The sequence below is a fragment of the Sardina pilchardus genome, chromosome 5 (assembly GCF_963854185.1).
Source record: "Sardina pilchardus chromosome 5, fSarPil1.1, whole genome shotgun sequence".
In the NCBI taxonomy this organism is placed as follows: domain Eukaryota; kingdom Metazoa; phylum Chordata; class Actinopteri; order Clupeiformes; family Clupeidae; genus Sardina; species Sardina pilchardus.
The window spans coordinates 32,201,071-32,219,295 of record NC_084998.1 but is presented as its reverse complement, the minus strand read 5'-3'; the positions used below and the strand labels follow the sequence as shown (position 1 = coordinate 32,219,295).

At 44.8% G+C, this 18,225-nt stretch overlaps 1 protein-coding gene and 1 long non-coding RNA gene across 2 annotated transcripts in view; one reads left to right on the top strand and one right to left on the bottom strand.

Moving 5' to 3' along the window:
• wwc1 (WW and C2 domain containing 1) overlaps positions 1-18,225 on the top strand; it is a 52,203-nt gene that overhangs the window by 11,395 nt on the left and 22,583 nt on the right. Inside the window, exons 4-9 of the mRNA XM_062537269.1 lie at positions 319-395; positions 1,107-1,186; positions 4,520-4,652; positions 6,921-7,067; positions 15,716-15,786; positions 16,592-16,834. Of these exons, the coding sequence (XP_062393253.1) occupies positions 319-395; positions 1,107-1,186; positions 4,520-4,652; positions 6,921-7,067; positions 15,716-15,786; positions 16,592-16,834 (751 nt within the window). The remainder of the gene's footprint in view (positions 1-318; positions 396-1,106; positions 1,187-4,519; positions 4,653-6,920; positions 7,068-15,715; positions 15,787-16,591; positions 16,835-18,225) is intronic.
• On the bottom strand, positions 10,860-11,262 carry LOC134080704 (uncharacterized). The gene is made up of 2 exons (XR_009939247.1): positions 11,173-11,262; positions 10,860-11,072 (listed from the first exon to the last, which is right to left on the bottom strand). It is a non-coding gene; the product is annotated as an uncharacterized LOC134080704 (long non-coding RNA).

Genomic DNA, 18,225 nt, shown 5'->3' with positions numbered 1-18,225 from the left:
GTCCCTGAACAGGAGTTAAGGAGTTGCTGTGTTAATCTTGTTAGCTAGTTGGTCAGATGAGCCGTTGTGCTCTGATGAGATTTCAGATTGGATCAGACGTGTCAGAGGAGATTTCTCTCAGCTAGAGAGGAGATAACCGCCACACTACTCATAATCTCTTCCCTTACCCCTCCTCTCTCGTTCTCTCTTTCTCTCCCTCTCTCTCTCCCCTCTCCCCACATTTCTCTGTCTCTCTTTCCCGCTCTCTCACTCCCTCTCTCACCCCCCCTCTCTCCCTCTCTGTCTCTCTTTATCTGTTTCCTTCATTCTCTCTTACAGTAAATTCCAGATCTTCCTCCAGCAGCAAGTATGACCCAGAAATCCTCAAAGCTGAGATAGTGACGGCCAAAAGTAGGGTATGTATCATCAACATTGCCGCTATGCAAGATAAAACACAATCTCTTATACTCTCTCTCTCTCTCTGTCTCTCTCTAGATCATCTACGCAAGATGATATGATAATATCTTTTCCCCTCTCTCTCTCTCTCGTTTTCTGTCAGTGTTTGATGTTTGACTGCTTGCGTGTTTGTTTTACCCAAATCGGAGGGTGATGACACCTTGTGCAATACTAAGCACGTGTGTTGTGGAATGTGATGTCTCTTGCGTTTGGTTCCTGTATTTGTATCAACCCATCACACGGTTCCTAAGGTGTGGGGGCATATAGACTCCCATATAGAGTTCAGAGCTGTTATGTCATTCAGTAGATGCTAATGCTAATGCTGAACTCCACCTATCTATCTAGAGATCATAAAGTATAGATATAAAACACACAGTTGTTAAGCTAATGTCATTTTGATTAGTAAAAACGTCACATGTAGCCGTGCCTAAATTCTGCTTACTGCACATTAATTGTAGGCTGATAGCTGATATATTGTAATATAATATTCGGTATCCATTATTGAACGCTTAGCTGGAATGATCATCCTATAGCAGGTGTACCTGTGGGCATGTCACTGGGATATGGGGTTTCTGCAGGAATGGCACTGCGCTAGCAGATAGTGAAAAGTAAAAGTTTGATCCGACAAACTGGCTTGAACTGGCTTGAACTGTCTGTGTTCTCTCCCGCAGGTGACTAAGTTAAAGAGGGACTTGGCCTTCATGCGGCAGGAGCTCCAGTATAAGGAGCAGGGATTCGAGACGCTCAAGGAGTAAGTGACTCTTTTACTGATCTCAGCGCAGTGCTGGAGAGAAGCTGTGCTAACTTGTGTGTGTGTGTGTGTGTATTTGTGTGTGTGTGATCTGATATGATGTGTCCTCTGTTCTGTGGCTATCTCAGACTGAGTCTTATTTTAAAATCCCTCTGTTCTCAGAGCTATCAAAACCAGAGGCTTCTGTGCAGTGCATCTGGTCTTGTGGGCTCTCCAGGGGCCCTTCTGTGCTAAACTCCCTTCTGTGCTAAACTCCCTTCTGTGTTAAACCCCCTTCTGTGCTAAACCCCCTTCTGTGCTAAACTCCCTTCTGTGTTAAACTCCCTTCTGTGCTATACTCCCTTCTGTGCTAAACTCCCTTCTGTGTTAAACTCCCTTCTGTGCTAAACTCCCTTCTGTGCTAAACTCCCTTCTGTGCTAAACTCCCTTCTGTGTTAAACTCCCTTCTGTGCTATACTCCCTTCTGTGCTAAACTCCCTTCTGTGTTAAACTCCTAAACCAAAGTCCTTTTAAGGCAAGTCACGTCACTCGGTAGCCATATTGGCCATGGGGTCGGGCAGCGACTTTGACCGGAACAAGACCAGGCCCTATCTAAATGAATGGGGAGAGAGCTGGATGTCCATGTTCTGAGGTGTAAGGGACATAAAAATCACATGTTTGAAATCAAAATGAAAATCAGACTTAAAATCGCTGAAATGGTTTGGTGGTTTTGTATCAAATTAACGCTTAAAAAGCCTTTTTCTTACTGGTAATCTTCGACTGTGCATGCTCAATTCTTCACGACGCAGCTTTCAAAAAGCGTGACCCGCAAGGATCGGCAAAATGATTGGAGTAACGGCATTGGAAGAGGCGGGACATGTGCAAACCGGTGTAAACGCCCGCCATCTTTGCGTTTCGAAGTTACCCCATGCATTTCAATGGGCGATTTTTCCAGTGCAGTGTCTCCTCATATATAAGTGTCTCTGGCTAAACCCCCTTCGGTGCTAAGCCCCCTTCGGTGCTAAACTCCCTTCTGTGCTAAACTCCCTTCTCAAACACCTGTGCTAAACCCCCCTCTGTGCTAAACCCCCTTCTGTGATAAACTCCCGTCTGTGATAAACTCCCGTCTGTGATAAACTCCCGTCTGTGATAAACTCCCGTCTGTGATAAACTTCCGTCCGTGATACAATTCTGTCCGTGCTAAACTCTCATCTGTGGTAAACTCCCTTCTCAAACACCGGTGCTAAACTCCCGTCTGTGCTAAACTCCCATCTGTCCTATTCAGGCTTGTTAGGATCTCCATGCTGATTGGCCTCCATGTACTGTAGGACTGCCTCTCACTCAGACCCAGAGGTCACACTCACCTGCCAAACACCTCAGACACACTTTCTAAACACACTTGATTTCCTGTTTCCTCTCATGAACACACTCGGTTTCCACTCTTGTAGAGTTCTTTGAGTTTCACTTCAGAAACCTGTCTTGTGGATTAGGCTTCAGAATAGGCCGATGCGGCTCCACAGCTGCAGCAAATGAAATGAAATGAGGGCTGTGCCAGCTCTCACCTGAGTCACTGCTGTCCTGCGTGCTTTTGCTGTGAGCTAATGGTGTGTGTGTGTGTGTGTGTGTGTGTGTGTGTGTGTGTGTGTGTGTGTGTGTGTGTGTGTGTGTGTGTGTGTGTGTGTGTGTGTGCGCGCGCCTTTGGTGTGAGCTAATGGATAGGAATGCAGTTCTCAGCCCATTATGATTATTTCTTTTCTTTCAATGGGAATGTTTGCTCCTTGTCTCCCCAGAGGCACTTCCACAGGCTTGGGTAGTCCACTCCTCAGCCTGCTCTAGGGCTGTGTGTGTGTGCGTGTCTAGTTTCAGCTTGGTGAGGGTCAACTGTGTGTGTGTCTAGCTAGGGCTTGGTGTGTGTGTGTGTGTGTGTGTAGGGCTTGGTGAGCTCTTGCTCCCTGTCAAGCTCTTGCACAGGAATGCAGTCGGACCCGTTCTCCTATTCTCTCCCCTCTCTGCTATGCCACGCTACGCCACCCCTACAGTGCAGAGTCGCCACACACACACACACACACACTTGCTGTCTCACTCTCACACACACACACACACACACACACACACACACACACCATTGCTGAGTCGCCACACACACACACTCCCTCTCTCTCTCTCACTCACTCACACACACACACACACACACACACACACACATACACAGCACAGTTGAGTCGCCACACATGTGCACACCACCAGGAATGCTCCACTTATGTGCCTCACAAGTCAGCGCCCCCCCGAACGTGCTCCTTACTGTAGCCAGTAGAACTGAAGATCAGGCCGAACGTGCTCCTTACTGTAGCCAGTAGAACTGAAACACAGTAACAGGTCTCAGATCAGGCCGAACGTGCTCCTTACTGTAGCCAGTAGAACTGAAACACAGTGACAGGTCTCAGATCAGTATTAAAGGCTGAATGTGAATGCTGGTTTGAAAAAAACGGTACCTTGGCAGATATGTCCGTGCGCGTGTGTGTGTGCGCGTGCGCGCGCGTTAGTACGTGTGCGTGTGTACGTATGTGTGTTCTCTCAGTGAAACCGGTATGCTGTTTTGATGAAATGCAGACGTGCCAGTTTTATGGTGTGGTGTGTCCGTATTAGTGCGATAAGCAGCAGATAAGGCTTTAATAGATCAGTAAATATTAACTAAGATGGAGCCCGCCGTTGAAGTCAGCCGTTTGATGTTTGATGAAAGTGTTTGATAAAAACCTCATAGTTTAGACACACACACACACACACACACACACACATACTTGTCAGATCTGCACCAGGTCAGAGGTGTGTTACTGTATGTGTGTGTTGTTTTTTTATGAGAGCAGAGCTGACGGTTTACACACATGACCCCTTTCCCCACAGTCACATGGGTACACATGCTCACCTGTTTACTTGCTCACCTGTGCACCTGTTCATCTGCGTGCGTGCGAGCGTGCGAGGCCACCAGCTGAGCGTGGTCTCCTATGCAGTGTGTTTTTGAGCCTTTTTCTGAGTGTCTGCAATGCATGCACGAGTAGGGTAAAGGATTGGGGTGACTACTGGACTAAGATTCAGATCCGTAAACCAATCTGTCCGATCATCTCTGGTGTATGGAGTTGAATGATCTAACCTCTGTTCTCTCCCTCCATCCCTCCCTCCGTCCCTCTCTCCCTCTGTCCCTCTCTTCAACTCCCTCTCTATCTCCCTCTCTCCTTCCCCATCTCTCTATCCCCCCATCTCTCCCCATCTCCCTCTCCCTCTCTCTCTCCCTCTCTCCTTCCCCATCTCTCTCTCTCTCTCTCTCTCTCTCTCTCTCCCTCCCTCCTCCTGCTGCAGGATCAACCAGAAGGTGTCCAGCAGCGCGGTGTATGGCTTTAAGCCACAGGAGGCGCAGGCTATCCTGAGGGAGGTGAAGAGCATCAGGGAGGCCATCAGCTCTGGGGAGAAGGAGAAGCAGGAGCTCATGCAGGTACACGCGCGCACTCACACACACACACACACACACACACACACACACACATGCGCGCACATACACACACACACACACACATGCGCGCACACACACACACACACACACACACACACACACACACACACACACACACAGGACAGCCCATCGCTAACACTAATGCTAACTGGAGCATCAGGCTGGGCCAGCTCTCACTCACTGGTCCGCTGGTCTGTAAAACTGCACAGGCCATCACTAACGTATGGTACACACACACACACACACACACACACACACACACACACTGGACAGCGTCCCGCTGGCCCTGCTGTGTTTCTCATATGGCTAATGACCCATCCAACACTTACTGATCTATAACACTGGACACACACTTGCATGTGTCAGAGCCACTGGAGGATGTGAAAGCCATAGCTTCAGTGTTGTGCGGTTGCTATGGCATCCATACTGTATGTCTTGAGGACACACTCTCATCAGGATTCACTTGAGCTGTGTGTGTTTATTTTTGTTTGTGTGTGTGTTTGTTTGTTTGTATTCCATTTTTCCTTTTTAATATATGTGGAAAGGGTCTTACTGCTCTGTCCTTTTTTTACCCAGTGCTTCAGTCGATCAGGTCGGATTAAGATTAAGATTACATATGAAGATTATAATCTGCGTTGTATGTGGGGATCTTGGAGGGAGATGAACTGGCAGTGTATGTGTGTGTAGTACCATATCACTGTCTTTTTTCATCTTTTTTCTGGGACTGTTGAGAATGGGGCGTGGCAGTTGATCCTAAATAATGTATGTCTGATCATTTTTACAGACCCACTACTGCAGCGTGTGCGTGTGCGTGTTCGTGCGCGCGTGTGTGTGTGTGTGTGTGTGTGTTGTGACTACTGTTGAAAATGGGGAGTGGCAGATGATTCTAAATAATGTATGTCTGATCCTTTTTACAGACCCCCTACTGCAGCTCACACTGTGTGTGTGTTTTGGCTTTGTTAAGCTGCACTAGATTGCAACTGGAGAAAAATTTACCCTTTTTTCCCTCATTCTGTCTCCACTAGTCATTCTCTTTTTTTCTATCCTTGACACACTCTCTCACTCATTCACTCATTCACTCAGACATACACACACACATGCACACACACACACACACACACACACACACATACACACACACTCAATCTGAGCGGTGATCATTCACACTGTGTGAGCGTGCTAACTGCAACGCACACACACACACACACACACACACACACACACACAAACATACACGGCAGTGATCAGTCACACTGTGAGAACATGCTAACTGCTCACTGCTGTTCTCCCATCGGGTGTAATGGACCCCGTTTCTCCTTATTGCAGTAGAGCAGGACGGCCCATTCTGCTACACACTCGTGGTAATGATGATCAAGTGCTCCTTTACCACACACCATGGCCCACAGCTCAGATGGGTGCTCATGCATTGGGAGCTAGTGACAGCGTGTGTGTGTGTGTGTGTGTGTGTGTGTTTGTGTTTGTTGGTGTGTGTTTGAGTATCATAAGTTAATGTTTGGCAGTTGGAGTATTTTTTTAGGAAGCTTTTAGGAAGGCACATCGTGTCAGGTTTGAATTCTGCTAATGTGGTGAATACCTCCATCCGTTTACCGTAAACCTCCTAGTATATGCACCTCTCCTGTGGATGCAGGGTGTGCTGCTGTGCTGTCAGCTGCTGCTTTGGGTTTTATATTTCATGCATCCCAACTAGGCCACACTTGAATTTGAACATTACTATGCAAGGGGTTAAATTAGAATAAATTAGAATAGTATATTAGATAATAGATTTCGTATGCCGATTATTCTCATAGTGACTGGTGAGCATGGAAGACTTCATAGACTAATCAAAAGCATTGTAACTTCTAAAAGTCATGCATTATACGGTTATGTAGCACAGTGTGTGAGTATCAAATACAATAACGTATGAACGAAATGAACACAATAATGAGCATGAGCCATATGTAATGATTCTCGTGCCCCAGCTTGTATGCATGTGTGCGTGTTTGTGCGCAGTCTGCGCACGTGTGTGTGTGTGTAAAGTGTTGACCTGTTGTTGGTATGTGTGTGTAAAGTGTTGACCTGTTGTTGGTATGTGTGTGTAAAGTGTTGACCTGTGTGTGTGTGTGTGTGTGTGTGTGTGTGTGTGTGTGTGTGTGTGTGTGTGTGTAAAGTGTTCACTTGTTGTGGTTGTTGGTGTGTGTGTATGTATGTATGTATGTATCAAATGTTGACCTGTTGTTGGTGCTTCTGCAGAAACTGGCTGCATTGAAAGATGGCTTCCAGCTGGAGGCGGGCTCTCAGTCAGATCTGTGGGCCAGCAGCACGTCATTGGCCAACTCCAACCTGTCAATCCCACGCCTCTATTCCGATGCCCAATCCCAGACAGACATCCCCGCTGAGGTGAGCGACAAAACAAGAAATGAAAACTGTGACTGTGTGTGTTGACAAGTGAAAGTGTCACTGTTTGTTCATTTATTTATTTTTAAGATTTGTCTGCGAAGAAAAGAACAGAGTGCTAGGATGGCTTTGCAACTTAATCACCTACATGTGTGTGCTGGATAGCCTAGTTTAACTCCATGAATCTTCTCATTATAAGTGGTCATTTGAGTGCTTATTGGCTGAGATGAACAGTAGCGCTCCTTTAAGCTCCTGGCACAAACGCTAAGTGTAGTCTAGCGCTTCGTTTAAGGCTAACGGTACGGACAGATCTTTCCGGCACTTCACTTTGTCGTGTCGGAACCCGCTATTTCCCTATGGGTGACGTCAAGCGACTTTAACGGACCCGCAAAGCATTCCGGGAAGGCAGCGCTGCATTTGAAAACCTGTCGCGCGACATTAAAGCTGGCCGATCCCCAGCTCTATGCAAATGAGTCCGTTGAACGCGAGCCGTCTGTCCAATGAAAGCACGAGGTAGTAGGTTCGTCGTTGTAGTACAACAGTGCCCGTGAAACTTGGTTCCGTATACAAGTCAAATTCATGTTTAAACGAACTCTTCCACGACCAGCTAGTTGTCCATAAAATAAACGAAACTTGGATTTGGAGAAATACATTGACTGTTGGTGTTTCTGGTGAGGATTTGAGATTGCATTGAGTAGTTTAAATAAAACAATATTTCAAAATGGCTTGCATAGTTTGTGTAGGCTATTAATATTTTCGTATGCTGTTAAATACACGCCTAAAATGGTGTATATTTGTGAGAAACACTTTAGACAAGTTAAAACGAACTGCTTATGAACTGCTAACTGACAATTCAAACGAAACGCCCACTCACGACAAACGAGGGGAAGACGTGCGACACCTTCCGACACATATGTAGTGCAAATGTGTCCACACCGTAACGGTACGGCCAGATCTTTCCGGCACTTCACTTTGTCGTGTCGGAACCCGCTATTTCCCTATGGGTGACGTCAAGCGACTTTAACGGACCCGCAAAGCATTCCGGGAAGGCAGCGCTGCATTTGAAAACCTGTCGCGCGACAGAAAAGCTGGCCGATCCCCAGCTCTATGCAAATGAGTCCGTTGAACGCGAGCCGTCTGTCCAATGAAAGCACGAGGTAGTAGGTTCGTCGTTGTAGTACAACAGTGCCCGTGAAACTTGGTTCCGTATACAAGTCAAATTCATGTTTAAACGAAGTCTTCCACGACCAGCTAGTTGTCCATAAAATAAACGAAACTTGGATTTGGAGAAATACATTGACTGTTGGTGTTTCTGGTGAGGATTTGAGATTGCATTGAGTAGTTTAAATAAAACAATATTTCAAAATGGCTTGCATAGTTTGTGTAGGCTATTAATATTTTCGTATGCTGTTAAATACACGCCTAAAATGGTGTATATTTGTGAGAAACACTTTAGACAAGTTAAAACGAACTGCTTATGAACTGCTAACTGACAATTCAAACGAAACGCCCACTCACGACAAACGAGGGGAAGACGTGCTACACCTTCCGACACATATGTAGTGCATATGTGTCCACACCGTAAGTGTAGTCTAGCCATAGACCTAAAAGAAATGGACAAACAGACTCCGTTGTTCTCTATGGAAGGGGGCTGAAACAAAATTCCGTTTACTTTCCGTCGTACTGCGCAGACTCGTACTCAGTTCGTGACGTTAGCCTGCTGTAACTCGTCTGATAGATCGAAAACGTCTGAAATTGTTAATGTTCGTTTTTTAATATTATTATTATGTGTAGGCTACTTGACTCTAGGTAGGCCTAATGCTTTACCATATCAAACAGTAGGCTACCGTAGGCTACACGCATTTTCACTGATCTTGCGAATGACTCTCCGTCATGGTTTTCGTGCAGGCTCACTCAGCTTCTTATCCAAACATTACGGGCGAACGTTAGCTTCCCTACAACAGACATGCTAAAATACTTCTTTACGGGAAACCAAGGTAATATACGGGGAAGAAGTGAATTAATTTTGCCTTCGATACCTTATATACAATACACAGAAGCTATAAGGGAGACAAAGGGCACATGTTATATGAAGTTATGGGATCGCAAAAAAATCTGAAATCTATGGCCGTCCAAGGGAGTTAGCAGAGTGTTGATCACCAGCTCATTTCGTGTTTCTACTTCCGGGAATATGCCTGCCCCCTTGAGTCTAGCGTCTAGCGCCTACCATCAGGCTTCATTTAAAGACCAACTTTCAATTTGAAGACCCCTGTGTTTGGATGTATAGACAAATAGTGTAGGAACTCGATTTCTGTGAAGAAATTAATCTTAAATGTACATTTTAAAAGTTTTTGAAAGAAATTGCGATTAAAATTACTTCCGCGTCTCAAAACCGGCCTGATCGAACGTGACGCGGGGACAGGTGAATGTTATCTCTTTGTTATGGAGTCTGATAGAGAAAGCAGGTTACGGTCGACTCTTACGACGGGCCATTGGCCTATAATTATGATGAGACGAGAGAGGGGTCAGGTAGAGATTAGGGGAAGGGTGAATGGCCAGAGGAGGGAGATATAGTTGTAGTGTGAGGATAATCGGTGGAGAATTGGGCAAGTGTCTTGGTGAGTGACCACGGGTTAACGGCGGCTAACGTTGTCTACCGCTCTGGGCTACGGTTAGCGGACGCTTTTGTCTAAAGGGGGTTGCCTTATTTATCACATTGCAATGTTTTTAATAAATCATATGTAGCAAATTCACTGTCGACGTTGTTTTTCAAGCATCCATGTAGATTGTCACCATCTAAGCCGCATGTGTAGTAATATGTTTAACACAGATTTTAAATGCTTATAGCCTACTGTGATGGTCGGCTAGTCTGGGGATAGGGATATCTCGAAATGTTGTTGAAATTGCTATCTGATTTTTTAAATCAGTCGCTGCTTTCAGACCTGCTAGGCTGCTCCTTAGTAGGCTATTTCCGACGAACATTATGTTATTGTTGTGGTTATTTTATTGTTATTTAGCAGACGCCTAGGCTTTGTCCAAAGTTTGTTTACAAAGCACCTAACTTGCGAACAGACTCTCTGCTGTTGACCTAGCCTAGTTTTGCCGTAATGTGGCCGCTATGTGAATGCAATCGCGGAAAAAATCCCCAGTGCATATTTACCTAAGATTTAGGAAATTAGTCGTCTACATGTCATTTCTTACAAGGCCTTACAACAGTTATTAGAGCTACGATGAGGAAAGGAGAGTGAGTTTATCAGCACATTTTGTTTAACAGGTGCTTTGTGTGGTAGATGTGAGTCTATGCAATCAGCAGTGGAGAGTGTGTGCTGTAAAGAGGTCGACGCCTATTGGTCTCTTGTCCAAAACCTTGGAAAAAATCATTTCTCTAATTTAAATAGCCAGCTATTCTACACAAAAACAGTAAATCCTGTAAAGCAGGTTTTCAAACACTGAGGTTTCCATTTTCTTCCTATAAAAACATATTTGGTGTTGTGTAGTACAGTAGAATATCAGCCAACAGGACATGCAACATTTACCATCAAAATTGTTTACTTTGAAAACATGGCATAATCAAAATTAAGTTATGTCCCCATCTCCACCAGACAGTTTTGATTCACAGCTTACAGGCAGGTTGCCCGCTGGGCGTATGGAATTCTAGGCAGGGACATCAGGAAAGCCATACCTTCATGTGTTGTTGCAGCTATAAGGAGGCAGTTTGCAGAAGAAGTACAAGCGTATAAAGGTTTCTGATGGCCCCGTTTGGAAGATGATTAATAAATTCATAGCGAACCAAACTGTTGGTAAAACTGATCTTTTATTGCATGTTCGTTGCAAATCGTGAGTGTCGTGCGAGATGGAGGCTGACTGCCTCATCCTTGGCAACCTTCTGAAGGGAAGTGGTGAGGGGGGGCGGGGCAGCAGAAGACAAGACAGCACTTCTTTCTTGCAGGGCCTGTGGTGATCTAGAGTATTCCTCTACTAAGGCCACCATAAGATTTGTTGCGTATCCTTGAGGAAAGACATGTTAAGAACACATTTAGTAAAATGGTTGACACATAAAAAGATAAATTCAAATCAAATATATTGATAAACTAGTGAAACTACTAACCGTACGATGGTTTCTCTTTGATTGGGCGGACTACCCAGCCACCTTTCCTAAACCGCGGGTAGCGAACGGCGTAGCGTGCCTCACCCTCACTGGTTCGAGCTACATCTCTGTTTTCGTTACAATTAAAATGTAGGGCTGCCAAGAGAAGTCTGTAGGAGACAAGTAAAAAGAACATTAGGTCTCCAAAGACAACCCAATGCAATCTAATGCAACAGAAATACAACACATGAGATTAATGTTTACAGTTCATTACATTACTTTTTATCCAAAGCGACTTACCACATGGTAAAAACATGTAAAGCTTTTAAGAGCAATTCTAACAACAATTTCAAGAACCACAACAAGTGCAAAAATAGTAACTAGAATCATGTCATCCTTATTTTGAGATTGTATGGCATGTATGGTGAATGCTAGATATAAGATAATTACCCAATGAACGATGTAAACATCTTATGTTGCACTGTGATCCACGATTGACCACTAGTGGCTCGGGGTCCATCGTAGAGATGTCTCCATCTCCATCATCTTCAGGCTCTGAAGTGATAGTTGCACCCGCCCCATCTTTGCTAGCAGCACTCTCTACCAACATCTGAAAACAGACCAAAACCACAACATTCAACGAAAACCAATGTGACTCCGATGTAACTTCTAGTTACTAAACTAATGTTGTAAAGTATTACTTGGATGCGTTATCAATACGATCTGCTTATTGACACAGTATAATTAGCCTACGAGGCTCAGACGCAGCCTCCTTTGGATAAAGTAACAACTTCAAGAGTAAGCTGATGGGCTCTCGTGCCTTCATGGAGCTAACTTCACCAAACTATCATCTTTCCAGTAAACAAAAGTTAGGTCGAGACTACTCCACTCCACGTCGAGAGAAAAAAACATTCGCAAAATGACAAGCAGGGCTACATTTCGATGTACGATATAAAAGCTCCCTTTCCATACTAACATGGCAGTTATGTTTGTAAGCTTTGATTTGTCAAAGAAAACCAAGGCAACTTCGATGTAACTTCAAGAAAATTAATATTGTAAAGCATTACTTGGATACGGTATCAAATAAATCAGCTTATTAGCACAATAAAATAAGTGTCAGGACAGGAGGCTGTGCAGCCTTGATAACATAAGCTGACGGTAGCTTGGCAGGCTCTTGGTGCTAGCTTCAATAGGCTAGATCAGGGGTCGGCAATTAAGTTTGGCCTCGGGCCAGATATTTTCCAAGCCATTACATAGCGGGCCACAAGTTCACAACCAAAACAATGGCTAATTTAATTAATTAATATCGGAGGAGGTAAAAATGATAGGCGCTCTTGAAATGACAGAGCAGAGACATTCAAGCAGGCTGTAGGCTAGGTTAAATTTGTCGACTGGTCATTGGGGGCGCTATTATATGCATGTGTCTTTAAAAAATAAAAATAAAAACCACCAGAAAAACATTTCCACGCGTTGCTGTTAGCTGTCAAAAAATGGCACTATGAAAAAATCTGAAGAGAAAAGTTAACAGCGAAAACAGGATATTTAATGATGAATGGGCAGAGAACTATTCATCCTCCCTAATTGTATTAATGCAAAGCCCACCTGATCTGTAACAACTAACGAGGGTGTCTCTGCAAAGAGTACAAGACGGCACCACGAAACTAAGCATGCTAATTTAAAGGTTGCGTTCCTAAATAACACGCACGCTATGTTTGAAACTCGTGTTTTTTACTTTTCACAGTTCTATGTCCATAAATTGCCTGTTTGATGTCAGGCCTGTTTAAAAGAAGTCGTGTTTTAATTATCACCATAAGCCTATGTCCGTTGTTTGAATGACAACATGTGTTCTAGGGACTAGCTTGGAATTTGAGAACCAGCGCTGTCCACTGACTTCATTTGTTTTTGCATGTTGTGCGTTAACGCTGCACCTCGCTGCGTGCTTCTTCACTCGTATTCAGATGAAACAAATATCTAAGCATTTAGATTGCTTGAAATTCTTCTGTTCTGGAAAGTTACGTTTCAAAATAAAGAGCATGTTTGAGACTGGCAGTCCGATTTTTAAAACGTTTTTTTTTTTTTTTTCATTCTCTGGTTCAAAAGATCTCACGGGCCAGATATTTTTGCTTGCGGGCCGCATCTGGCCCGTGGGCCGCCTATTGCCGACCACTGGGCTAGATGCTATCATTATTCCAGTCATCAAAAATAATGCCATGACTAATCTATTATAACGTCGAGAGAAAAAAAAACATTTGCAAAATGACATACAGGGCTCCATTTCGATGAAACAATCTGTATAAGGTATTACTGCTACAACACTTACTGTGCAAATCTCCCGTTTTCGGCGCGCAGATTCTCTGCTAGTGCTAACGTTAACGTTAACGTTAGCACTAGACTCTTCACTCCCGCCAGACCTTGATGGTGGATTCGCATGAAGAGATGGTATTGCTCCATTTGCCAGCCTAACCCACTCTCTTCGTCGAAATCCCAGGCGAAATTCCGTAAGATCTCCTTGGTTGTAGCTGTCCGGTGTGAAGTGTTTTTCACACACCACCGTGTGTATGGTCACCGAGGAAGCAGCGAAATTGCTTCTCTTTGCCTGGACAAAACGTACCCAAGCACGGAAATCTTTGTGTTTCTTGTTTGGAAATCGGTGGACACGATGGCCAGACAAGTTGGAGTTGTTACATCCATAACAAACACAAGAATTCACCATTTTGACAACTCAAACCTACTCAACTATAACGACAACGACAAGCTCTCTTTTCTCTTACTACTGCTCAGACGACATAAACCCACAATGAGAGCAAGGGCAGCGCGCCAATATACCTGCCCTTGCGTCATAAGCGCGTTCTCAAGGAAAGGGTCAGTTTTTGGTAGCATAGCTGAGAATGGGTACACTTTCTTCCATATATCTGCCCGTTGGTGTTGTAAAACGTATATATGCCTATGTACGATTTTTTAAAGTGACATCATCATACAGGATTCGGTGTAAATTAAGTTATAAAATCACCTTGAAAGTTGGCCTTTAAGGCCAAGTGTAGTCTAGCGCTAGCCTCATTTAAGGCTAAGTGTAGTCTAGCGCTAGCCTCATGTAAGGCTAAGTGTAGTCTAGCGCTAGCCTCATTTAAGGCTAAGTGTAGTCTAGCGCTAGCCTCATTTAAGGCTAAGTGTAGTCTAGCGCTAGCCTCATTTAAGGCTAAGTGTAGTCTAGCGTTAGCCTCATTTCCCTGCTGTGTGGGAGTGTGGTTCAGAAGAAGCAGGTGGAGCACCACAGGTTTGCATAACCCCCTGCGGCCGCACGCACACATAGAGCCGTTACAGGGGGTGCGTTCCATGTAACGATTTATATGGCTTCCTTCCTCCCTCGATCCTCGTTCACCGGAAATCGCTCACAGTCGAGGGCACGAGGACATCTCATTCATGTAATTGCAACCAGAGGAGGCAAGACCGAGGACAGAGGAGGGAGGTGGCAATCCCGATACGAGAGGAAACATAAGACCATCCCACGCGGAAGTGTTATTTCGGAGATGGGCGTTCTGTGGCTACGCATGGATGACGTATCCTGTATAACGTTTAAAAATATAGAAATATAGAAATGTTGTCTGTTATTTATGGCGTGTGAAGTTGATGCTAAAAGCTATAGTGGGATTATGTTAGGGGCTCATGAAGAAACATAAATGTAGCCTAACGAACAATAAGTTCATTATTTGAACGTCCTTATCAACATTTGCCATTGAAACATTTTGTGTATCTGCACAAAAAAGCATCATGTCGGACCTAGTGATTTTAAATTATGCGTTATGTGTTGAGTTCAAAACACAATGTTGTAAATGTCCTTTTTTATCAGCAGAAGAGCTGACCAGTTGCATGCACACATATGTCGGCGCGTCTTTTGGATCCGCCCTATTACACTGACGTCGCACGTGCTAAATGGTGTGTATGCAGTCGAGGACGTCTCATTTGCGCAGTTCATCAAGCTTCGTTCCTCCATCCTCCGCTCATTCCTTCGTCGTTTCCTTCGCAAAATTCATTAGTAGGAGGGGCTATGACCGGGGCGAGGATCGAGGGAGGAAGGAAGCCATATAAATCGTTACATGGAAGGCACCCAGGGCCTCGCCTGTTACCATGTCTCACTAACGTAACTGACGTACCTGACCTCTCTCAACATGACCTGAGCACAGTAAGAGGTGTGTGCATCTGTGTGTGCATCTGTGTGTGTCTGATACCTGATCCACATGATCTGAGTGCAGTAAGAGATGTGCACACCTGTGTTTGTCTCACATGAAGAGTAAAGTTGAAACGTATTGGCATGTAGTCAGTATAGCATGAGCATGTAGCCAGTGTTAATTACCGTTTTTTTTATTGATTTATTTTTCAGGCAGGAGTGCCTCAATTCTGTTGTTTTTCTGTGATCAGTACTTACCTTGTTTTATTCTTTATTATAGCAGCAGCCAGCCATTTAGTCCAAATTACACATTGTCAAAAAATAGAACTGTGTTTGTGTCAAACAATAAGAGATCTGTCTGATTAGACTCCTCTGTGTTAAATTTGTCCTGTGCTGCAGTTTGTATCAAACAGTAATAAGCTGGCTGAGAAGGTGCGTCTGAGTCTGAAGTATGAAGAAGCTAAGAGGAGGTGAGACTTTCACATCAAAGCCAGAATAATAACGCTCAACCAAGGTCCAACATTCTATTTTTCCCATCACGTTAACTCTTGCTCAAGGTCAAACATCCATAGTTTTCGCATACCTGCTAAAGCTGATGTGGGAGTGCAGATGCTTCCCAAACAGAATCATAACACTTTCTCAAGGTCAAAAACTCCTCTAGTTTTCCATCACGTTAGTGCACTTAAACTAAAGCTGATGTGGGAGCGCAGATGCATCACATACAGAATACAAAATGTATGTGCAGTGTTTATTTAATAAGCTCATAGCCATTGGTATCATGCTGTACACAAACAGAGCATTCATGAATACATTTTGCATGGATGTAAATTGACATTATGTCATATAGTCATTGACATTATGTTTACAGAAATTGTATAGAAGTAGGTCACTATACAAGACTGATGCATTGTATAGACCTGTTGAGTGTGTATGTGATGTATATGAGATAGATAGCAGATGAAAGTGAGAGAGCCAGTACGAAGTACAAGTATTGGTTCTAGAACAGCTGAGTGGGTTTTCTCACAAACACACACGCACAGACAACACCACATTGCATTTATATAGCTCTTTCTAGGCACCCAGAGCACTTTACAGTGAAGAAAGAACCTCACTACCCACCACCACCACCAGAGGAATGCTAGACAGCCATTACACACCAGAACGCTTGACACACACTCTCTCTCTCTCTCTCACACACACACACACACACACACACACACACACACACACACACACACACACACACTCAAGCCTGTGTCCCTGTGTGGTGGTCAGGATTGCGACGATCGAGGTGCAGATAGCGAAGCTGGACAGCGAGGCGTGGCCGGGGCTGCTGGACCCCGAGCGGGACCGCCTGATCCTGATCAGCGAGAAGGAGGAGCTGCTGAAGGAGCTGCAGTACGTGCGGCCCAGTCCGCACACGCCCAGCGACGCACAGCGCCTGGAGACCGAGCGACGACGCCTGGAGAAGGACCTGCAGGCCGCACGCAGCAACCAGAGCAAGGCGCTCACCGAGAGGTGAGGAGGAGTCAGAACCAGAACCAGAACCAGAACCAGAACCAGCTTTAACGCAGCAACCAGAGCAACGTAATGTAATGTAATGTGGCATGTAATGTAATGAGGCAGCCAACCACACGCCACGGATCAAGGACATCAGCCAATTAGATCTGCTGAAAGGAGAGCCAATGAGAGTTGATGTGTCTTAAACTATTAAAAAGGGTTGTTGGTGGGTTGTTGGTAATGGGGGGGGGGGGGGGCTGGGCAGCCAAAGATAGAAGGGTGGCTACTCTACAGGTGAGACGAGGTGAATTGATGTTGTCTAAACGAGCACCAATTAGACATTGTTATTGGTAGTTGGGGCGTGGGAGAGAAAATATACTTGAAGCCCCGTTGTACACATAACCGTAGCAAAGAACGTAAAGAAGGATGTGTGCCAATGCAATGGACATGTGCCTAGATAGGAGCCAATGAGCTGATGATTGTTTGACTAGGACCAATGAAAAATCAGCATTGGCAGTGGTGTGGTGGCAGCCAAGTGAATTAACACACATTCTCATCGCACTATTACTACTGCAGACAAAAAGGACAATTAATGGATTAATACAACACACACACACACACACACACACACACACACACACACACACACACACACAGAGAGAGAGAGAGGGGCAGAGATGTGTAATAAAGGACAGGTGAGCAGTGAGAACAGAGGCTTGAGTATTCGCACATCTTTCTCCATCTCTTTTATTCCTCTGTCTTTTCTCATTTCTTCTGACCACACACACACACACACACACACACACACACACACACACTCACACACAGTCATCCACGTTCACTTTGTTCTCTACACCTGATGCAATCCCATGTCTGTCCCCTAAGGGCTTGACCAAGGGCACTGTAGTGTGTGTGTGTCTGTGTGTGTCATTCCTAACCCTCTCCTCTCTGGTCTTGTACATCACACTGTTCCTGTGTGTGTGTGTGTGTAGTTATGCCCTATGCAGATTACACTCCTCCTGTGTGTGTGTGTGTGTGTAGTTAAGCCCTATGCAGATTACACTCTTCCTGTGTGTGTGTGTGTGTGTGTGTGTGTGTGTGTTTGTGTGTGTGTAGTTATGCCTCATGCGGATTACACGATTTCATCCCAATTTTGTGGTGACTTTGTGTGGTGCCCGAATATGAACGGTCAGGACCGCTGCTGAAGGAGGAAGCATCTTGTACCGTGACTTATTCAGCGACCCGCTATTTATTGGCTGTGACATCCCACCACTCCACAACCAAAAGTTTAGCATGTCAGTAATGTTGGGGAATCTCCGACGACTCCCATGTCAATGCTGACACTGACGACACTTGATGCCGGCTACGACAGATAGCCTATGTGATCTTGTAATGCGGCCAAATGTCAA